Source organism: Stegastes partitus, unplaced genomic scaffold (genome assembly GCF_000690725.1).
Source record: "Stegastes partitus isolate 25-593 unplaced genomic scaffold, Stegastes_partitus-1.0.2 Scaffold1337, whole genome shotgun sequence".
Classification (NCBI taxonomy): Eukaryota; Metazoa; Chordata; class Actinopteri; family Pomacentridae; genus Stegastes; species Stegastes partitus.
This window is the reverse complement of record NW_007579068.1, coordinates 7,176-29,766: the sequence shown is the minus strand read 5'-3', so window position 1 is coordinate 29,766 and position 22,591 is coordinate 7,176. Positions and strand designations below refer to the sequence as shown.

The following is a 22,591-nucleotide window of genomic DNA, read 5'->3' as shown; positions in this document are numbered from 1 at the left end:
AAAAATAAAACAAAAAGTGTGAATGTACAGAAAGTAACAGGTAAATGTTCGTTCACACGATAGGAGCTGCTTATGTGCAGCTTTTTTTAAAGGAGGCACAGAAGTAATAGTTTTTATAATTTTGTGCCACTTAGAAGCTTTTTGAAGGTTTAACAAATAACTTCTGAACATGTTTTATAAACCAGGCTGATAGATTCAGACTTATTCGGGGTGTTTTTAATCAACATTCATTAAAATCCACTGTCGACTTTTCTTTTAAAATATTAACATTGCATTGTGATTATTTTTTAAAATGTTTTTTAGCTTGGTGATAACGTTTTCAGCGCAGTTTTAATCACAAAGTAACGGATTATCCGATTGCGCAGCCTCGGTAAAGTTAATAAACACATGCAGGGCAACAGTCTGTATTCTAGGAATATAACCAGTGTTTATAATCTTTCAGATGTTTAATTTTCCACTGCGCAGATCAAACCAGTCGCTGCACTTATCTCTGTGGCTCCAGTTTGAATCTCTAATTGGGAAAAATGTAGGCCATTTACGGAAAATCATAATCAAGTTGTGTGTACATCAGATTTCCATTGAAACTGATTCTGTTTCGTTGCTCTTGTGAGATTCATCGCGTCCTGCAGACAAACTAAGTTTGGAGCGTCACAATAATGAAATCCCACTGAGGAACATATCCGGTGAATAATCCACCCACGGCAGCAGTGTCAGCCTACCTGTAGTCAGTCAGACCCTCTGAGGGACTCTTGGTTCTGGACTGTTGCTTTGGATAATTCAGGCTGGACTTGAAACTGTTCCCAAATGGACAGCACCAGAAATAACAGATATTTTATCCTCCACCTCCCACTGAACGGGATTTATCATGTTGTGACCTAAAGTTTTTTATATTTTAAATGAACTTTGTTGTACAGTCTCTATGGATTATATTAAAAGGAATTAAGCAATAATAATAATAATAGATAGATATAGATATATTCCACTGTGTGAAAACGCAGCTGAGATCCCAACACTTGCAGATTCAGGGCAGCTTTTCTCAGCCCAGAGAACTTGAACGAGGGAAGCAGCAAGTTTATTACCAAGGACAATAGACGGCGGATAGCTTCCTTCAAAGGGCTGGAAAACAACCAGACTGAAGCTCCTCAATTTGGCTCCTGACACCCTAAACATGAAGGACGAAGAGCAGTAAATGACACTAAAAGTGAACACTAAAACTTCTCCTGATTTTCTAATTGTGGGGAAGGCAGCAGTCTGGAGGTGGACAAACCGAAACACGTCTGTCCTAAATATAACACGAATGTGCGCATTGGATGTGTACACCATCAATGAAAAGAGAAAAAATAATAATTAGTCTCTGTTTGGGACGCATGCCTGTGAATTAATGTCCATTTGTCTCCTGGATGAGTTCGTGATAAAACAAGTAGGTTATTGGAAACACACGATTAAACCCTTTAGCTGCCAACCAGGAACCATTAATTTTTAATTTTCACAATAATAGAACGCTTATTTATCGTCCCTTCTTTTAGTTTTATTATATCTGTTATTATTTTAAAATGCTGGAAACAGAAATTCACACATTTTCTAGTTGTTGTTGCATTTTTTTCGTTGGCAAATTTGTATTTTTTTTTCTCGGTAGTTGAAGTGAAAGCTGGAAACACATCGGAGCGACAGAAACTTTCAAACAGGTTCAAATATAAGAAACGTTTTAAACAAATCAGTTCCATTTCAAACCAGAAATATTACTGATTTCTTAAAATAAGCTTTTTAAAAGTGCTTTTTGGATCATTTCTGTGACTGTAATGTTCCCTGCCGAGAACAAATCATTCTTAGTTTTGTTTATTGTTTGTTTTGGAAGCTGTTGCATGTGTTTGTTTACGTATTTAATCCTGCTTTATATAAAACGCACATGTTTCTATTGTGAGCTCCATATTCGCTTTGCGTTATGTCCATGATGTCATAGTTTGAATTCATCACTTTTGGTCTTTATGTCACTTTTGTTAACGAGCTCAAACAAGAGTGAAATGACAATTAAGAGATAAATTAAGCTGCTCAAATTATAAATGAACTATTAGAATGGGAAGATTAAAGGAAATATGGCACAATCGAAAAGCCACATTTGGCTTAAACTCGCACTGCCACCTATTGGGTTACAGTCGCAATAACTGAGCTGATAAAACATTACAGTGTTAGTAAAGATTTCCTCCGTTTTCTGATTCAAACCTCGGTGTGATCTCGTTCAGCTGATGGGTTCTGTGGACAGACATCTCTCCTCACAGGAAACAAACGGAACAAGCTTGTTTAAACTGTGAGAAAAGAAATCAGAGTTATTTTATTGTTTGTGTTCATGGGAGATGATTTTGTTTATTCATTTACTGACTGAGGAGGATTTTTCAAAATACTGGGATCAACCATCACTTCATTTGTCCCGAAACACCAGCTGATCCCAGTCTTGAGACTTTGCGTAATTTTGAACTCCATCTACACACATATATCCAACAATTTAAGATTTAATTGGGCCGACAGAGGGAAAAAAAAACATAAAAATACTCTAATGGATAAAGTAGGCCTTCTAATCTCCTTCAGTCTCCTCTCATATAATATTATAGGCTGTAATAGTGACATTATATGAGTATTATAGCTGCGACGATTATATAGTTGACCAGATGTGCGTTGTTCGGTGTCTGTAGCAGCAAGTTAATGACAATACAGGCACAAAAAATAAAAATGTGCGCATGACAGTATTTTAGAAAAAATAAACACCTGGATTACTACATGTGCGCTTTTTCTACATTTATTTCTAATTACTATTTGGGCTTTAACGATGGTAATGCGTTTGCTGAATGGGGATTAGAAGGCAGGAGGTTATTTTGTGGTTTATTTGAAAGTACTAACATTTGACAAGAGACTCCCGGTCGTTATTACAGTACAGTAGGGAAGCCATGCACAAGCATTTATAGACAGATGACGGCTGTAATGTTCCCCCTTTTCTTCCCTGCGGAAAACAGTAAACCTCTCTCTTTTCTTTTATATACAGACACTATCATCTGTGTTAAAGTTTAGCTTGAGATTTACAGAGGAGATCAGGTTTGCAGGTGGCATGCAGGGGCTTGAAACACCGTTTTCAAAGCTCTCCAGAAGGAGATTGGAACAGAACCCAAGTGGAACAAGATGATCCTCTAAAAAAAAAAAAAACAAAGTTGATGTGGCTTCTCGACAGGCAGATGTATGTCATTACAGCTTCCTTACTCACATGTCCATGACTTCAAGGGGCCGAGAAATAAAGGCGACATTGTACAGAAAAAAGGGGATGACCACAAGGAAAGCAGCAGCACCTCCAGGGCTGCAGTGTACTAATGTTAACCAACACAATGCTGCTGCTGCTGCTGCTGCTGCTCGGTGTCATCTGCACGAGGCTTGTGTTGCATTGTTGAGGCTGCATGTGAGAAAAGGGGATTTTTTTTTAAACTTATATGGATCCATTTGTGTATTTGTCTGTCATGAATCCAGTGGACGTGGATATGCACTGCCCCTGTGTTGCGTTTTCAGGCCCTGCGTTTGCACCGCATGGGTCACCTTCTTATGTCACAAACCCTGCATGCGCCTTATTAAAGAGCGCACAACACTGAAACCAACATGTCAGATATTCTCAAGCTATTTTCTGACATTTTTAAAATTTTATATTTATATAATTCCAGAGACTAAAAAAAAAAGAACGGTTGGTTGGAATAATTTCACTCTCCCACCCACCCCAGTACCCAAATATTACCTCATGGAGTATTTTTGCTTTGCAGTATTGGGAGCAAGGGTGGGGCGGAACAACATATTTTGCATATCACGTGACTCCGTATTAACAAATCAACAATTACCTTCCCTTTATTCTTCAGGAGTTGCTAAAAGGCTTGCAAGAAGCGTTTGAGGAAAGCTCCATGGAAATGTGTGAGCGGAATCCTTTAAATCCCGGCTATGTTGGTTCTCTGTTGAATTTCGCTCCCCCTGACTCGCTGTATTTCTCCAACTTGCGCGGTAATGGAGCCCACATACCCGGGCTGCATCAGCTCCCTTACAATAGGAGAGAGGTGTGCACGCTCCCGTGGACTTCCTCAAGTTCGTGCGCGTCTGGGCCGGCGGCACCGCCACCACAGAGCCGCGCCTTCGGTGGCTACTGTCCGCCGTTTCTGTCCAATTCGGTGTCTATAAATACGAACTCCTCCAGCGGCCACGTCAAGGCGCATTTGGAGGAGTCCGCTCGGTGCTTCCAGGACGCCAACCACAAGACGGAGGAGGCTGCCAGGCAAGATGAAGTTTACGCCGGGGAGCACGGGGTCCGCGCTTATTCAGACCTGGACAGCCGCTCTCACGGTTCTGCGGCGCAGCTTGATCCGGATTCAGCAGGTCCAGTCAGTGTGGACGGTCCCAAACAGGAGCAGAATCCCATTCACACATCATCAAGTAACACATGCTCCAGGACGAGTTTTGCTCAAGGTTAAGTTTCTGCACTTATTTCATTCTATTTCTACACTTTATTGCTGTTTAATGATAAATCTAGAATGATGCCACAACAGGGACTGGATCTGGGAACAGTCAGTGTGTCTTGTTCTAATTGATCTGCAGCATTATAGAAGACTAGTGCATTTCCACTGACTAATGTTCTTATCTGAGAGTTATATGGAGACCTATAGGTTGTCTTTGGTGTTATATAATGGCTTCATGTGACTAAGATGGTTTTTATGGTCCTTTCATATCTCTTGCGGCTCCAGTATTATTTAAATTTGCCATAATATCCTTATAAAGGCCGCTGTGTGTGGGAGCCATAGTAATCCCAGTCCTGTATTTCACTATATGTACAGTAAGTGTGACTTCTCTCATTATTAGCCCATATATTTTTCCTAAGATATAAGATCTCAGTGTAGGTATAAGCTGCGCATTTGGGACCAGATCTTTCCTTTCACTTTATATCACTGTAGCAGAAAGTTGGTGTGAAGGTATTAAACTTGTTTCTACATCTGCTGCCTCCAGGTGCCCCGTGGTGCTCGTCACAAGTGAAAACAAGAAAGAAGAGGAAGCCTTACTCGAAGCCACAGCTCGCTGAACTTGAGAATGAATTTATGATGAATGAATTCATCAACAGACAGAAACGTAAGGAGCTGTCAGACAGACTCGACCTGAGCGACCAACAAGTGAAAATCTGGTTTCAGAACCGGAGGATGAAGAAGAAACGACTGATGATGCGCGAACAGGCTTTCTCCGCATACTGATGACCTTTGGACTTGATCATGACCAGCAGCAGCAGCAGCAGCAGCGCATCAATACCACAACTGAATCTGCTGTTAGCTCTGTCTGATAGAAAATTACTTCTCATGTTTCTAAATTGTTTCCTCAATTACGTTCAAATTACAATCACTGACTGGATTGTGTTCAGATGCATTTTTTTAAATCTTTCAGTGAATGAAGCTCTGCTTTTATGAACTGCACCAGAGGCGCAGGAAGGTGGCTGGACTGGATAGCTGGCGTAAGAAAAAATAAAGCGCACAATTGGTAATGGAAGCACTTTGGTTAAGATTTGGGAAAGACAGAGGTTTGGGTTGGATGTAAATAATCGCCTCGTGTCACATTGTAGGCCACAGTTTCAACCAGTCCAAAAATATTTGACAATTTACAGTGATAGGAACAGATAATTGCGTTACAGCTCAAGATGCAGCGCATTTTTTTTTCTGGCTTTCAGATGTGCCAAATGCGCAGTAGGCCAAACTCCCCCCCGCCCCCGTCTGGCCTGTAGCTGCGGATATTAATTAATCTTTAATTTCTTCCTCATCCACCACAAATGTGACACGTATTTAAACTGGAATGCGGATCGATAAGTTTATTTTTTGTGTGCATTTTGTCTTACAGCCCGCAAGTGTTGTGTAGGCTTGATATGGAAGCAAGCAGTCAAGTTCATGTTTACGGATGCGAACGTTATTAAAAGTCAGTATTGCAAAGTATATTCTAAATGCATGCCCTTTTCCTAATTGCTGTTATTTAATTAAATGTCTGATTTTGCCAATATTATTGTAATTCTGTTTTTAAAAAAGGAAGAAAAAAAAAAAGTCACATTGCTCATATTCTGTGTGGTCGCGTCCTGTTGGAGGTTTTTGTCTGTGGAGGAAGAGATTTGCGCCTCATTTAGTGCTGAGAGGTATTTTACTTGTAAAGCCTGCCAAACAAGTGAGTTTGTGGATGTGACACATTCTGATGGTGTTTATTTTAAACTACATTATATTTGTTGTAAACCAAGCGTGAATTGTTATTGCTGTACCTCTGCATTGCCACACAAGCCCGTGGATATGACGCACATCCAGTGGTTGCATCAGAATCACTCTTCATTTACGGATTCAGTTTCTATAAATACATAATTAATGTATATTTCAGTTTTGACTCGTTTGAAACTAATTCCAGAGAGCATGTTATTGGTAAGCATAAGAATGAAAAGTACACCAGCCGTCGTTTTTATCCACGGACGAAGGTTTTGTAAAGTGGACGTAACATGAAGATGAATGCATTTGTAAATAAAGATTCTTTTAAAACCACCTGCAAACAACTTGTTGTGTATCATTTGAGATATTTTGTATATTTAGAAATCATATTGAAGAGGAAAAATAATCTCAAGGTTTCGCGCTTACGCAGTGAAATAGTGTCTCGCTATTGGATCACAATATGAATCTGATGAAATATTGAAAGGGGACAATACTCTAAATACTCTTTGCAACATATTATTTTATAATATTGAAAAATAAAAAGATGTTTTTTTGTGGGGAACCTCCATAGTTCTACCTGCTGAGGTGAAAGAACCATGGATGGATGGATCAGCGTGTGCGTAAAAATCAACTACTCTTCACTTTCAAATGCCTTTTGCGCATGGAAGCAGAGTATTTGATACTTTTGTACTCAGACTGTTAATGCCTCCCCTCTTTGTGACTCTCTTTGGAATCAAACGCCTCAGTCTGCTTTCAGTTATCCCTCTATCCTTTATCTGCGTAATTCCTCCTCACAGTACTTAACACAGCAGCAGCAGCAGCAGCATTAGCTCTCACCCACAGGAGAATCTCCACATGTTGGAGGTCACTGTGGCTGTGACCAAATGGATCTGGTGTCATTTCAAAAGTGATACACTGCCTTGCATATCTCAGCGATACTGTGCGCACTTTCCAGGCCAAAAAAACAGGTTGCTCTGCGCCTATTTTGGTAATGTATGCGTTGTGGGCAAAAACTAAATTGGTCGTTGTTTGTGTTTCCTCAGAACATTTAATCTTAGTTTCCTCATTGTGGCTGAGAATCTGACCAAGTTTATGCCTGCTTGGTCACCAGTTGCTCTGTGTAGTTTTTTTTTTTTAAATAAGAGAAGTCAAACTATGAAGGTATGAGCAGCTAGCAGCAGCAAGCCAGGACGCATGAAACGTTACAACAGAGTGGATCTATTAATGATCCCTCTCATTACATCATTATCACGTCATCATCACTGCATCCCCGCAGTGCACAGGTTTCTGTACCAGTGCAGCCACAATGCACGGATATGAACGTCTGAGCAACATTTTAAAGCTAGTAATCTGTAATGAAACGTGAAGGGATGGTTTCTCCATTAGCCGCTGTTACAGAAGTTTTCTCCTTCACTTTTGGTCTTTTATTTTGTAGGGCCTAAATGTGTCCTTTACTTTGGTGATTTCTTTCTATATTTAAAACATTATTTCATTTTGTTGTCTCACACACTGAGGGCCTCCTGTGTTCCACCTCGAGTTGGTCTGGATTATTTTTTTTATTTTATTTTTATTTTTTTTGTAAAGCGTAAAATCCTTACAGGCAACATGTTTCACTGCTATTAACTTTAACTGCTCTGGAGGCTATTTTGGAAACCTACAATAGGTTCTCTCTGCGTCCGATTCGCAGCGCTTTTCCCATAGTATTTGTTGCTTTATTGGTTTACTGCCAGACAGCGTTGCACAGGCTCCTTAAGATAGTGGGGGTGCCAAAACAAAGTTAAGGTCAAGTTAGTAGGCTGTGCATTGCTCTCACAATATGCGTACAAAGCTACTCGTTTGTGAGGATATGGAAATGTGCTTCCCTGTAGGTTCGAACCAGTAATCTATGAACAGTTTCAAAATAGGATTTTATGAGGATTTGGTGGGTTTTTAGCAAACAGGCCTGAGTTAATATGACGCGCGCAACGAAAAAGCGCAACACAAATTCTACAATAAAAGCCTCCAACAGTGGATATGACGAAATATTTCAAGTGCAAAACTGAATAAATGCATTAATTATGATTAAAAAATAATAATAGGTTGTATTAAAAATCACAACAATAACAGTAAAGTAATAATAATGATGAGGAGAAGAATTAAATAATGTTTAAATTCTACATTTTAAAATGCTCCACAACAAACAGATAATTTAAGACAATAAAACCAAATCCACAACCTACAACAATCACAACAAAAGACGAGCAACAAGTCGCCTTAACTTTGTCCATCTAACAACTGAAACTAATTCAGCCTCCAAAACATTCTACAACATTTTATTGCACAATTCGTGATGGTTGCTGATGAATGACGTTGTTTTTATTTGCTCGCCAGCGTGAATTAAAAGTGGTTTGTTTTGAAATCCACACTTTTTTTTTTTCTTTTTTAGTCTAATTTCTGTAAATAAATGCAAACTTTATCCCACACCGTTAGCCGCCTGAGGGGCTTTCAGTGTGAAGTATGCTGAAGTTTAGGACAGAGAGGCCGAGCAGTGAGCTTGATTTTACCCCCAATAACAATAAACCGAGTCGCCTGTAAGCTGTGAGTCCACATTGCGTGGGAAGCAGTGAAGGAGCTACTAATCTTTAACCACAACGAGCTGGCGTTGATATCAGAGCTGCACTTCACAATTGCACATTTTTTTTGCACAGTAATTTCAGTTTTTATATTAACTTCATGCTTATTCTTTATGCTGCAGCACAAACTATAAACTACTGGGTTCTTCTAAGGAACTCCTGTTTTTCTATTGTCTGTGAATTTAAAAAAAATAAATAAAAAATATACTCACATGCACAGAAAATTTTGATGGAGGCTTGATTTTAGCAGGTATCCGTTCACTGGCGTTTTAACTTGGTTTTCTCCACCGACAAGGAGTCGAGCACTGCTGGCATGGCCGCCTTCGTGCAATAAAATGATTTGGCTGCAGAGGCTTGTTGGTGAATGCTTGGTGGACATCACCTAGACCACAGACGGTCAAAGCCAGTTGTTTTGGACTTGGCAATGCTGAATGGTGCTTAGTGATTCATACTTGCAAATGACTTCTGTGTTAGTGGAAATCCACTTTTCTGCCTTTGCAGTAAGCATGCCGTGGCCTGTTTTCTTTGGCTGTTTTCAAACGTAGTCATCTGCACTAAATATTAGGCTCTGTTTTTGTTTCTTAAAAAGCTGCAGAAAAATATGTGTTTTCACTTCTTTTTTTTTAATGCAAAGCGCCTTTAAAGTAGAAACACGTGTGTATTTTGCAGCAGAATATATAAAAGAATGTGCATCAGCGCAGTAGTTTTGTGAGCTTTTGTGGCGCCTGAGCTGTTTTTTTTTTTTTTTCTTGCACCATACTGCAGGCCCAGAGGCTTGCATGTGACAATGAATTCCAATTATTTCCTTCTGGCGTGCTTTTGCGTATTTACTGTGCTCCAACCATCATGGTGCACAGTGATTACGCGCAATGAACCTTAGCATTTATTTGCATAAAAACGGACTTGATGACTCATAATTCCGCAGGTTTTAATTTGTGCAGCGTGTTCAGGCGCATTGCTATTCTCTTGAGCTTTTCTTTTTCTTTTTCTTTTTTTCCTCTCCTGCATCATGTGCGGGGGTCAACTTCCATATTTCTGTTTAACTAACTGTTGCTACAAACACGCTGCTCCAAATTGCGCAAATTTACCGACGCAGTCAGCGTGTGTGGCCTGCCATTACATATCATTACACGATGAGGATGATGTTGCTGTAAAGCTTTCAATTAAATATTCCAGCGATGGTTCACAAATTTCTTTTTCCGTGAGCTATAGGGCAAGAAGGCTGGAGAGGAGTTTCCTCTGCAGCCAGGGAGCCAATGGAGTCTCTTGCATGCGCTCACATGAGTTTCTCCGGACAGTTTTTAATGACTGATATTGATGTATGGTAATTTCTTAGCTGGATCACATGACACAATTACCTCAAGAATCGATCAAGATGTATTGCAGGTCTGCCTACGTTTCCGATTTTTTCTCCCTGGCGGGGTCTTTCCACACGCCTGTGGTGCTATAGATGGACAAAGTTTAACACAGTGAAGCTGCCAATTCCTTTCCTCTGTTGCAAAGAGGAAAAGGGAAGAAGAGATATGACGGAATACGATGATCGCAGCTGTGCGTCAAATATGTTTTTACCGAGCTGCACTTATTACGTTTCGACGCCCGATTTTACTTCAGTCTCCTCCTTTTTACCGCAGACCACTTCGTGTCAGATTAATTTCCCCTATTCTCCCAACATAGCCCAAGTCCAACCTGTTCGAGAAGTCGCTTATAGGGATTATGGACTGGACCATCCCAAATGGCACTACAGGGGCAATTACGCGTCCTACTACTCTACGGACGAGATAATGCACCGGGACTTGATCCAGTCCTCGAGCAGCAGGGCGGATGTGATATTCAAAAACGAGTCCTTGTACGGCCACCACGGGGGGACGAGCTCGCCGTGCAATTTCTTCACCGGTGTCGGCCGAAATGGGGTGCTTCCCCAGGGCTTCGACCAGTTTCTTGACACGCCTAACTCGGACAAGCCCAACGCGGAGCTCCCTAAACAAAAGACAGACTCTGCCGTCCCCGGTGATGCTGCGAATAACAATCAGGCTTTAACCAAACTGGAACAGCACAAAGCTGAGCCGACCGGGAGCGTCGACGAGGACTCATCCTCCAACTGCGGCGACAGGACAAACCAACAAAGTAAGTCAGTATTTTCCACTATTTGTCTTGGATGTAAAGTGTGCAATCTCCAGATTAGAGTGTCTGGGCTGCGCTGTGTCCACCGCCTTGACCGTCCAGGGTTATGTGCGTCTTTATAAGCATGCAAAAGCTTTTATATCCCAATAAGATTCACTTTACGGTTGTAAAGGTATTTACAATGGGAAACTGTTAAGTTACCGTACTTAAAAGGTTTCCTTGTGTCCAATAACAGTGCTATATTGCTGGATTTGATTTGTATTGATGGAGCATTAAAGTGAATTAGAAATCGTTTTTATAAATCTATATTTGATCTGTTGGAGGCAGAGCTGTGCACATATAAGAACAACACACACTGCAGCGGGACAGTGTGTCTCCAAGCACTAACGCATGCGTAAAAATCAGTGCAGTTTAAGTTCATTTTCATGCAAATTCCTCTGTTGTCTCTCTTACTGTGTGTGTGTGTGTGTGTGTGTGTGTGTGTGTGTGTGGGAGAAGTAGGCCTTCGTGCATGGATAAATAAATAAATAAATCCATCTGTTAAACCTGTTAACTCTTTTTTTTCTGACCTGATCTCCAGTTTTCCTGATTTTCAAAGCAGCGCCTTTTATTATTATTCTTATTTTTTTTTTGTCTTGTACAGGTTCATCAACCAAGTCCAGGAAGAAGAGGTGTCCTTACACCAAATACCAAATCCGAGAACTTGAACGAGAGTTTTTCTTCAACGTGTACATTAACAAAGAGAAGCGGCTCCAGCTGTCCAGGATGTTAAACCTGACAGATCGGCAGGTGAAGATCTGGTTTCAGAATAGAAGAATGAAAGAGAAAAAGCTGAACCGCGACCGCCTACAGTATTTCACTGGGAATCCTTTATTCTGATACATCACATAGCCAGAGCCACACACACACACACACACACACGGAGTAAATAGCAGCTACACACACACACATGCTTTAAAGACTGGTCCCATATCTGAACTATCACATTTAAACAGCTGATTTTACAAATATCTTGCATTTGCAAAACCAAGCTGCTGGTATTTTTTTTCCTCCTTTTTTTGCGACAATTCCTGCATTTATTTATTTGTATTCACATCTCTCTTTCTTCCGCGGTATTGGCAACGAATATTTCAGCAAATTGCGAGCTGTGCTTTGAAATTATTTATATAAAAAAATCTATGTAGGCTTCCTTCCTTGTGTATGTACGTTTGTAAGACGCATGTAATGTACCTTGTGGTGTGAAATAAAGTAGGCAAAGACAAATGCATCCTATTCACGAAACCGGTCACATGAGCAAAGTTTTACAAAGAAAAAAATAAAAAAACAAAATAACACAAGACGTTGGGGAAATTTCCTACAGATTCATCAATGGTTTGGAAGTTTGGCGCTTGCAGGCTTGTATGGTCCCGTTATTTCCTTTGCTTTGAAACACTGGATTGTTTACTAAACCTTGAACCGTCTAGACAGTATAATAAAAAGTAGCTGTAAATGTCTAAATAGGGGGCTATTGGACTTTGGTGTCCCAACCCCCAGACCACATGAGGACTGATTCTCCTTCCTGACTTTTAAGTACTTTAACTCCAGGCTAGAAAAAAAAAAGCTCGGAGAATACAAGAGATTGCTGCACACCACGTCCCATATTTAGCTCGTTTTGGCCTCTTGGCGCACTTGTAATCCCACCAGAGTTTACTGGAAAACAGTGGAAAATACTTTGGGCAGGACCGCCATCTGGAAGGATAAGTAGCTTTTCAAGTTTATCTCCTTTTTGTTTTGTTTTTTTGTGTGTCGTATTGGAAATAGGTGTTTGCTCAAGAGGAGATTGCGCGTTTCTGTGTGATGCAGGTGAAACGGTTCCATCATTACGCAGCGGCTCCGCAAAGCAGAGAAAAGCACCTGGATGCCATAAATAGTGTAAATTATTGTTATTTTTTGTGCAACTAGTAGAGGATCAGACTAAATAAATGCATCGATTCCTCACTAACAAGCGCTTTATTGGTGTTTTATGTGATGCAGGAGGTCGTTATTTTCACTTTAGCAACAGTTAAAACCCTCCCGTTTCTGCGCCCTTTGTTCGGAAAAACTAAAGTTTGGCGTTTGGAGAGAGATTAACGTTAATGTCATTCGTGATGTATCATATTTAGCTGCAGTTATTTCCCACAAAGGCTGTTAGAAAGCAAATTTCATTAAGCGTTCAGCTGGTTGTCATGTTGTCCTACAGTGAAATTGCGTTACCAACTGTGTGGGGTATTTCGCTCTGATTCTCGGTGTATCCACATGAGGGCAGACTTTCAGCTTTTGGGCCACCAGTGGAAATGCACAGTTCAAGCAATTTAACATGCACCCTGCATGATAATCAGTCAGTGGAGAGAATAATCAGTCCAGCACACGGGGTTGCTTCAATTTTTTATTTTAATCATTACTTCTTCCAGTCGACTGAATTATTGTTGCCTTTTCAGCAGAATTTCTTTCTTTTTTTTTTAATTAAGGAGAAAACCCCAAAGGCACTTGTGTGTGTGTGTTTTTTCCAAATCTATACATTCACTCGTACAGCTCATAGTTCCTCTGGAGACAAAGAAATAAGAACATATCTAATCTTAACACACCTTTTTTCCCCCCTCTCCACATCCACTCCAAGGGGATGTAATTCCTCTTTCTTCCAAGCAGCAATCACATTTACATATCATGTTCGTGCGTTTGGAAACAAAAGAAATATAATTCTGCTTCGTGTCATCCTCGTCGTAAAGCCTCAGATGTTCACCTGCAGGCCTCTGATATCTCTCTCTGCAGGCTCCAAATATTATTGCGTTGTTAATATTCAAATACATATGCTTCGAATTCATTTCATTTTAATTCGCTGCTGTATAACCCGCATATAACTGACAGAAAACTCACAGATATTCCGCCCAAAAAACACATAGATGCTACAATTCCAAGTTTTCGGGTTTTGTTTGAAACCATTTGTCGCTCTCTCTCTCTGTTTTTTAATTTAACCCTTGTATGCTTTATTTGTATATGCTCTATTGTTATGCTTTAAATATCATCGAATCTGCTGGAATTTGCTTTGACATTGTTATTAATATCATTACAGGTGGTAATAATAACGATCAGCAATAATACTGCGTAGTCCGCGCATCGTTTTAGTTCTCTCTTTATTTTTATTTTTAGTTAAAAATATTCCTTGAGTCGAGTCTTGTGTATATTTTGTATGCGTGTCTGAATTGTTGATTTCACCCTGATGGATATACTCCCACATTAATAGGTTTGTTTTCCCGGTATATGGAATAATAGCAGTGTTATCTTTGCGCAGTTGTCATTATTATTATCATAGAAACATGATCATTAAAAACAAAGTGATGTCCAAGTTGTCTCGTTTGATTTTTGCGTTTCTTCCTTTTAAATAGCAAAACTGTATTTTTGCTTTAATTTAATCCTGTGATGCTCAGATGATTTGCAATCATGTTTACCTACAACCAATGATTATTCTCTAGGATGCTTGAGATGAGCCTCATCCTCTCCAAAATTGATTATTTAGAGTTTTTCGCACTGATCTCGAATATATTCTCACTCCCAGCTGCATTTATTCTGTTTGTTTCTTTGTTATTAAGACCTGTGGAGTCTTTTTTTTTGCAGGCATTGCGGCCTTTTTTTTTTTTTTTCCAGGGGGAATGTTTTTTTTTTTTCCTCCTGCAGTTTAGCAGACAGGGTTCTCTATCGTACACACATTTGCCTTCCTTGCAGAGTAAAAACAATGAAGCAAAAAAAATAAAGCCCCATGCAGACTGTGTGCACACCGCCTCCGCCTCCAGCAGGTTATTTCCAACTTGGTCGAAAATATGCTCGTGACTACAAATGAAAGTAAAGCTTGTTTCTTTGTGATCTTAGCAAATAATACTTTGCATTTTTCTACCTTGGGGGGGTTATTTGCTAACTGTGGAAGCTTTGCAGAACCATAATCGTTGACCTTCATGCATGAAGTCAGTCAAGGGTGGATCCACTTTTTTTTACCTTTTGGTTTGTCAATACTTGTATCTCACATTAGATTTAAACGAGCTCTGTCTCTTTATCGAATGTTTTAGCTGCGTAATTATAAAAACGCAACCCAAAACAACAAAAATCCAGTGCAAATAGGCCACGTAATTAAAGCAATTAGCATGCCTTAAATTAAAGAAAAATGAAGAGAGCAAGCTGTGTATTTAGATTTCTTCCCCAACTTTATTCTTTTTTGTTTTGAATGGAATGTATTAGACAGAGTGAAATATATGCAAATACAGTGAACGTGCGCGCTCCCGTTGGTGGGTTTGGATTCATGTGAAGGGTTCATGTGGGTAAAAATAACATTATAGTCAGTTGTTTTGTTTTTTTTCTTCTTTCCAAATAGTCTGCAGTTGTGCCAATGCGCCGTGAAGGCTGCACCACACACACACACACACACACATACACACACGCACACACACACACGGTTTGGCAGCACAAAGACGCGTTTCTATCCTGTTGGGATTTTGCGCATTAAAACGCTTCACGGAGCGTCGCTTGTTGATCCGAAATGACACAAACGGCGTTACAAACAGTCTTTTAAACGCGATTGCTTCAGCTTTATTGAAGTCCCGCGATGCCCCCGCTGTTCTGCGTGAGTCCGCAAAACCAATTTCAAGTCCGTGTTGTAGGTGTCGCTGTTGACCACGTCATCCGCAGAGCGAGCGTGTGCGCAGAGGAGGCTGCGTCTCAAGGCCATTTTCAAATCTCATTGGTGGGCTTGTCATGTGGTCGGGAGGCATCCTGACTTACAGATTGTTTTTCCTTAGATATGTCAGCTTACAAAGGACATCTCTCTCCTCTAAAGAGCTTAACCCCAAAAAATGTCCTTTCCCAGTAGCTCTCCTGCGGCAAACACATTTTTAGTGGACTCTCTAATTGGTGCTTGCAGGACGGACAGCTTTTACTCCAACAGCAACATGTACATGCCGTCTGGCTCAGAAATGGGAACTTACGGAATGCAAACCTGTGGACTCCTGCCGTCTTTCGGCAAAAGAGGGGAGGTCAACCACCAAACTATGGGCATGAATGTCCACTCGTACATACCTCAAATAGATAACTGGACTGATCCGAGTAGACCCTGCAGAATAGAGCCGCCCAGTCAGATGTCAAACTGTACATTTTCACAGAGCATAAAGGAAGAGAGTAACTGCTGCATGTACTCCGATAAGAGAGTACAAAAAGTCAGCTCGACAGAAGTCCCCGCATATTCTAACGTTATCCCCGAATCCTGTCCAGTCGATGGTCCAGAGATCCCGGTTCCGGGCTATTTCAGACTGAGCCAAACTTATGCGAACGGGAAGCATCAGGAAAACTACTGCCATGAGCCGCCGAGTCCAAACCCGACACTGATGCAGCTCAGCCGGGTCACCCCGAAGGCGCAGCCCTCGTCGGCGCCTTCTAATTTTGCAGAAGTGGAAAAGAAAATCGAGGACGTCCCGCAAAAGCCAGAGACCACAAGAACGCCGGTGCCCGCAGAAGAAAGCCCGGATCCCAAGTCGGGCTCGGAGGAGAAAAGCTGCTCAGTGGAGGCTCCTGTGTCCAGCCCTGAGCTGCTCCACAAGGAAGGGAAAGGTGGGTTGGCTACAATGAAAGCTTTTATCTTGTGGCGCTGCGCTGAGAAGGCTCCAGCATCATAAAACCAAGTATAAAACACAAACAACCCTAAAGTCGTAATGTTTAATGAGAGTCTTTCTCAGGTTGCAGTAATAGGCAGCAGAGAGAATGGCTTTACCATGCAGCATGCAGCCTGCGTCCCCTTCCTGGAAGATATTTACATTTATATGCATTTTTTAGAGCATTATCTCGCTTTATTTGTGCAGCTTGAAGAGTTTCCAGGAACTGAAAAGTTACCCCCAAGCTGCTCTCACGATTTAATCAGTTCTTTCTCCTAATTATTTTTTTGCAAACTTTAAAATGAAGTCACTCAAATATTTGTGCATGTTTTGGGTCCCTGCAAAAAAAACTACTTTACTCCATGATGATTTTAACTATTTAATTACACGTTGATTCATTTTTAGCGCCTATAAAATTAATAGAAGTGTGGTAATTTTTTAACTTGTGTAAAAGATGTGTTCCTGGCGTGCGCTCGGATCAGCTGGGATTACATTTAATTTTTGTTTTATTAGCGGTGGCATGTCATAACAGCATCCCTCCTGCATTTTTATTTATGCAGGGGAAGGCATTTATATTGAGTGTTATTTCCCAGCGGTGAAATCCAAAAGCAGCAGATGAGATTGTGTTCAAGAAGGAAAGGTCGAGTGCGTCGCTGAAATACTGTTGTGTATCTCTGATTATTTTTTAAATATATATATTTTATTTTATTTCTGATTTCTTTTGGAATCCTCACAGACTGCAAGAGTGACTCGTTGACGAACAACTGGTTAACAGCGAAAAGTGGCAGAAAGAAAAGGTGCCCCTACACAAAGCACCAGACCTTGGAGTTGGAGAAGGAGTTTCTGTTCAATATGTACCTGACCCGAGAGCGCCGCCTAGAGATCAGCAGGAGCGTCAACCTGACCGACAGGCAGGTCAAGATCTGGTTTCAGAACCGCAGGATGAAGCTGAAGAAAATGAACAGGGAAAACCGCATCCGTGAACTGACCTCAAATCTCACCTTTTCGTGAGCTCGCATGTATCAGTCAGTGGTTCATAGCTGCCTTTAATTCTCCTCCTCCCTCCTCCTCCTCCTTCCTCCTCCTCCTCTTCCCTCATGTTCAGTTGGATGCTTTAGTGGCATTGGACGTTTATCTTAAACTTCAACGAAACTGTGACTATATATAGCTATATCCAAGGCCTGTGCCAATTTTAGTACGTTGTGTGGCGTCGTGTATTTGTTTTATTTTATCACAGGGTAACACTTTTATTTTTTATTTTTATTTTTTTGTTTGTTTTGGTCTTAAATTATTGGAGAAGTTCTTACTTTTTTTTCTCTCTCTCTCCTCCAAGAGACATTCTATTGTGTGGAGCTGGCGAGCTGTGCAAAAAAAAAAAGAAGAAAAAAAGAGTTCCTCCATTTCAGCCTTCAAAGCACATTTATTGTCGTATAGTGCAACATTTGTTTTTACAGTGAGTGCCCATGTTGCTCAGTAGTGAAATGTTTCTGTGGTGGGAAAAAAAAAACACAACGATGTTTAATCTGTGAATTAATTGCATGTTTGTGGCATGTATCTTGCAATAAATATATTGTCAAAGAATTTTGTTTTTGTATGTGTTCGTGCTGCGGTTGATCATTCTCAATTGTTAGTAATTTGCTTTGCGCACTGGTGAAACCTTTGGTGTTTAATGCGCAATGACGCGCGCGGTGTTTTTGCGTAAAATGGTTATAAATGAGGAGAGGAGAAAAAAAGCTGGGAAAGAACATTTTGTTACATTTGAGTACAAGAAAAGCTTCAGTATTCCGTCCTAAAAATGTGTTTCTAATTTCACTAAATAGTTGGAATTGTGCTGCAACTTTCATCCAACGACGAGCTGCAAGAAAAACACTTTGAAATATTTTGTTTATGTGCAACCAGGAGTTTTGCTCAAATAATTCTCCTGCTTTTAAACACAGTCCAGCTCACTGAAAACAAAACTACAAACTGAAATCTGTGAAATTAGAAAAAAAAAAGGAGAGAAAATGTCAACCTTCTTTGTCGATCGTTTCCAAAACTTGTTTGTGTGGGAAAATAAAAGTGCAGCAGAGAGACGCAAAGAAGGCGGAGGTCATGAAATCTAGTCTTGCTTTTTTATGTTCGGGCCTGTTTATAACGAAACTAATAGTCTATTAGGACTCTAAGACAGAGGAGGTTATGTTCAAGCTCAAATTTGCAGCCAATAATCAACTCTGTGATCCTACCGAGCGACATCGGCCTCTGTTTTTGGGCAGAATACCTTCACATTTGCTCACAAAACATAGTTAGAATTGCGATGAAAATGATATAAATGTGAAGTGAGGCTGCGGATTTGACCTCAATCCTGACGGTTTCCTTTAAAAAGTTCATTTTGTTGTTTACTGGAGGTTTGGAGCTATCCCGTCAAAAAGCACAATTCTCCCCAAAAATGTACATATATCTTTCCAAAATAAGCCAAAAATATAGAAGCCATTCCTTTTAATTTACACCCATCAGATAGCAACACACACTCACACGGAGCTCTCTAAGTATTTTTATTTTATTTTATTGACGGCATGTATAATCACACGCACCTCATAAAACATTTATTGATACATTATTGCTCTCCTTTGAATGGACACAATAATTTCACAACTGCCTTTTCCGACTTAAAAAAAAAAGAAAAGAAGAAACCTACCCAGAAAATATGTTTCCTTGCCAAATATTAACAATGGACACACCGCATTGTTGAGCGGCGATGGCGTCTGTTATTTTACAGCGTGTTATTACATCTATTTTACGAGGACTCTGTAAGTCTATAAACCATTTTACTAGCATTGAGGGTATCAGGACGATATTAGAAGAGTTTTCTCGAGCTTTAAGATACAAGGAATCCGTGTTGGTGGACTTTCTCAGTGTGTGTGTGTGTGTGTGTGTGTGAGGAGAGAGAAAGTGTCTTATTCCTTTTGTGATGTTTAGTTGCAGCTGCATACTGAGAGAGAGAGCGAGAAAAAAAAACGCATTTTATTATTTGAGCGGTTGTTTTTTTTTCCCCCTCCAGTCACATCAGATGGGAGCTTTTTATTATTTGTGAAATGAAAAGCTAAATTAAACCTGACGAAAAAAAAAAGAAAAGAAGGAGAGCAAGGGCAGGATTGATTTACTCGCTGTATTGGTAAATATGACCACGTGATCCATGTAACCAATCCCTGTAGATGCAGGCCAGCAAAAATACTATGATTGTTCATAGAGGGAAGCTTCCCGTAACAGTGCAACCCATATTATATGAGTAGGAAGAGATCAAAAATGTCTTCCAGTGGCACTCTCAGTAACTGCTATGTGGACGCTATCATGGGGCAGGAGCCGGAGGATGTGTACGGTGCGCGCTTTATCCAGGCTCCACACACGATGACCCCGAGGCCGTCAGGTGCTGGGGACAACGCAGACTTCTCCTCGTGTAATTTTGCACCAAAGTCCGCCGTTTTCTCCTCGTCCTGGTCCTCGGTTCACCCTCAGGGGATCTACCACCCGTACGTGCACCATCACCACCACCACCAGTCCCATCTGCCCGCGTCGGACGGCAGATATGTTGGCGTGCGCTCCTGGATGGACCCCATCTCCAACCACGTTTCCTTCGCCGGATTCCACCCCGGCAGTCGGCCGTACGGGACAAAGCCGGAGGTCCTGCCGGCGAAACAGGCAACAGAGTGCGACTCGCTGGAAGCAGAAGCTCGGCCGCTCGCCGGTGAATTCGCTTGTGGAGTATCGGAGTGTCCAGAAAAGGCGACGAAGGAGCACAGTGGAAGCGAGCTTTCGAGCCACAGTGAGCCCAAAGAGGAGAAACAACAACAACTTGACCCAAGTAAGTAAACGAAATAGCCGGTGCTGATTTACAACCCGAAGAACTGTATGAGCTGGGTGTGTAAAACTGGAGGTTTTACTAACCTATAAAAGTGTCTCGTACTATACCGTGGCTCTGAAAGGGGGAAAAACCCGCCCTACAAGGGTTATTGCAGGGATCCTAATGTTTTTCATGTCACAGGACACCCAAAGTAGATACACATTTGCTCCTTTTTCGATCAGATTCTACCTGAGGAGACTTTATCCCTGATATTAGTCTGATTTGTTTTCATCTGTTTGGTGGGAATCTTATCAATACAGAGAATAGTGGAGAGTAAACATTCACAGTTCAGCAAACCTCCATTTGGGATTCATTTACTGACATCATTCATGTTCATAATGAAAAATAGAATTTAGAATAATCCCCATCACATGTGTGTTAACATCTTCCCCTGATTTACAGACAACCCTGCAGCAAACTGGATTCATGCACGCTCAACGAGAAAGAAGCGGTGTCCCTACACAAAATATCAGACTTTAGAGCTGGAGAAGGAGTTCCTCTACAACATGTATCTGACAAGAGACCGGCGCTATGAAGTGGCCCGCATACTCAGTTTAACGGAGAGACAAGTGAAGATCTGGTTCCAGAACAGGAGGATGAAAATGAAGAAGATGAACAGAGAGAGGAGCAGCAAGGAGCAGCTATAAGCTCGCTGCTGGTGCCATTTTACGCATTCTGACGTTTGCACCAAGGAAGCCATGTGAACAATTCAATTTCTTTTGGTAGGAGCCTCCGTAGCCATTTGACTTTTATTGTTTTTTTTTTTTTTTTTTTTAGATATCCTATAACATAAAGTGTCAGTGCCATTGGGCAAATATGCCTCACGCATGGAGGAATTTGCCTTGATGTGACACAAGACAAGCTCTGTCCAGTAGTGTCCTGAATTTTATTTTATTTTTTACAATTTTACGCAAACTGGGATGTTGACGCAGCAGAAACGTGCCTCTTGCTTTTCTAGTTATTAAGGATTTGGAGTTGTATATAAAACATTTTCACAGCAACTGCATTGACTGCTGTCTGTGTCAGTACACAAACACACACACAGAGACACACACACGGGATTTTCTTATCACAAACACACTCGTTCACTGACTTTAAAGAAGCGTTTAACGATGAGGTGTATTGGGAAACTACGCGTGTGTTTAACAAACCAAAGTAAGATGGTAAATTTAATTTTAAGCACCACTAAACACAGAAAATACAGGTGGGGAAAAATTCAGATGTTTCTGGATTATTGGCGGGTTGCTTCATTTAAATTTTCTTTTTTTTAATTCCAAAAAAATATCCACCGAGGCCCCTTTTTACGCAAAGGCTGCTCCAGCTTTAGGAGCCGTGTATGACATAAATATTTAACCCTGTTTCATTTTCTCATTAGCACTGTTACATTTCGCTTTTCTGTTGTCTTTCCTTTATTATTTTGTAACGGTGGGATTTAAAAACGTAGAATTACAAGTAATAAAGTGTTTACGATTGGGAGAGGTGTTGCGGCGGATTTCCAATTTATTGTCCAACATGTACCAACAATTGCTTTAAAGCAGGAAGAAGCGCGGTCCAATAAAGCTATAGAAATGGCTAGACGTCTGGCCTAAATGAGTTTATGGGACCTGGCCAGTAATTACGCTCTCCTTTGAAAATTCCTTTTTCTTTTGGGGCGTTTGCGTCTGTTGCTGACAAACACAACGTAGACACTTTTCCACAGGGTGTCTGGTCGATGAATTGTTTCAGAGGAAATCACCCCCCACCTTAATGGTCACGTTTATTCATCAACTGCACTTCCCACCGATGGGAAACAAAACTTCACTTTGACTGGTGGAGCTGTTGGAGTATTTCTGATGAGTTTATTTGAAACCTTCCAGTTTTTTAAACCTCACGGGCTGAATCTAAAGGTTGCCACGAAGCATGTCGTGCGTAATTTATACATGTATGTTTTGCTTCTGGCGCTTGTTAATTCGAAACTGAGGGAAAAAGTAATTCTATATACATTCTGTTTACCTTCCCTGGAAGCTTCTCGGCAGCGCTAGAGGGCGATGTTGTCCTTTAAGTCTCCGCTTTCCAGCAGCTTGGAACATGCAGACAACACATGGACCATACCGTTCTCCA

General features: G+C 40.8%; 4 protein-coding genes across 5 annotated transcripts; all 4 read left to right on the top strand.

Moving 5' to 3' along the window:
- The first annotated feature begins 3,926 nt into the window (after positions 1-3,926).
- On the top strand, positions 3,927-6,567 carry hoxd12a (homeobox D12a). The gene is made up of 2 exons (XM_008298664.1): positions 3,927-4,482; positions 5,017-6,567. Exons 1-2 carry the CDS (start codon positions 3,927-3,929, stop codon positions 5,253-5,255), a joined length of 795 nt encoding a protein of 264 aa, XP_008296886.1. The 3' UTR covers positions 5,256-6,567.
- Positions 6,568-10,357: 3,790 nt separating this feature from the next.
- hoxd11a (homeobox D11a) lies at positions 10,358-14,331 on the top strand. Its single transcript, XM_008298663.1, has 2 exons — positions 10,358-10,969; positions 11,610-14,331. Exons 1-2 carry the CDS (start codon positions 10,369-10,371, stop codon positions 11,843-11,845), a joined length of 837 nt encoding a protein of 278 aa, XP_008296885.1. The 5' UTR covers positions 10,358-10,368; the 3' UTR covers positions 11,846-14,331.
- An 833-nt stretch (positions 14,332-15,164) lies between these two features.
- On the top strand, positions 15,165-18,195 carry hoxd10a (homeobox D10a). Of its 2 annotated transcripts, XM_008298661.1 has the most exons (3): positions 15,165-16,573; positions 17,351-17,621; positions 17,948-18,195. In XM_008298661.1, exons 1-3 carry the CDS (start codon positions 15,823-15,825, stop codon positions 18,069-18,071), a joined length of 1,146 nt encoding a protein of 381 aa, XP_008296883.1. In that variant the 5' UTR covers positions 15,165-15,822; the 3' UTR covers positions 18,072-18,195. The 2 variants fall into 2 exon arrangements, with proteins under 2 accessions (XP_008296883.1, XP_008296884.1); XM_008298662.1 differs by having other exon boundaries at positions 17,351-18,035.
- A 1,530-nt stretch (positions 18,196-19,725) lies between these two features.
- hoxd9a (homeobox D9a) lies at positions 19,726-21,967 on the top strand. Its single transcript, XM_008298660.1, has 2 exons — positions 19,726-20,452; positions 20,894-21,967. The coding sequence occupies exons 1-2, from the start codon at positions 19,876-19,878 to the stop codon at positions 21,136-21,138; spliced, it is 822 nt and encodes a 273-aa protein (XP_008296882.1). The 5' UTR covers positions 19,726-19,875; the 3' UTR covers positions 21,139-21,967.
- The last annotated feature ends 624 nt before the right edge of the window (positions 21,968-22,591 follow it).

Bases quoted from the DNA above. Each gene is read 5' to 3' on its own strand.
- hoxd12a (XM_008298664.1), top strand. From the start codon at position 3,927: ATGGAAATGTGTGAGCGGAATCCTTTAAATCCCGGCTATGTTGGTTCT. The intron at 4,483-5,016 runs GTTAAGTTTCTG...TGCTGCCTCCAG, and splicing joins CAGGACGAGTTTTGCTCAAG to GTGCCCCGTGGTGCTCGTCA.
- hoxd11a (XM_008298663.1), top strand. From the start codon at position 10,369: ATGACGGAATACGATGATCGCAGCTGTGCGTCAAATATGTTTTTACCG. The intron at 10,970-11,609 runs GTAAGTCAGTAT...TGTCTTGTACAG, and splicing joins CGACAGGACAAACCAACAAA to GTTCATCAACCAAGTCCAGG.
- hoxd10a (XM_008298661.1), top strand. From the start codon at position 15,823: ATGTCCTTTCCCAGTAGCTCTCCTGCGGCAAACACATTTTTAGTGGAC. The intron at 16,574-17,350 runs GTGGGTTGGCTA...GAATCCTCACAG, and splicing joins GCTCCACAAGGAAGGGAAAG to ACTGCAAGAGTGACTCGTTG. The intron at 17,622-17,947 runs GTGAGCTCGCAT...CTCTCCTCCAAG, and splicing joins ACCTCAAATCTCACCTTTTC to AGACATTCTATTGTGTGGAG.
- hoxd9a (XM_008298660.1), top strand. From the start codon at position 19,876: ATGAGTAGGAAGAGATCAAAAATGTCTTCCAGTGGCACTCTCAGTAAC. The intron at 20,453-20,893 runs GTAAGTAAACGA...CCTGATTTACAG, and splicing joins ACAACAACAACTTGACCCAA to ACAACCCTGCAGCAAACTGG.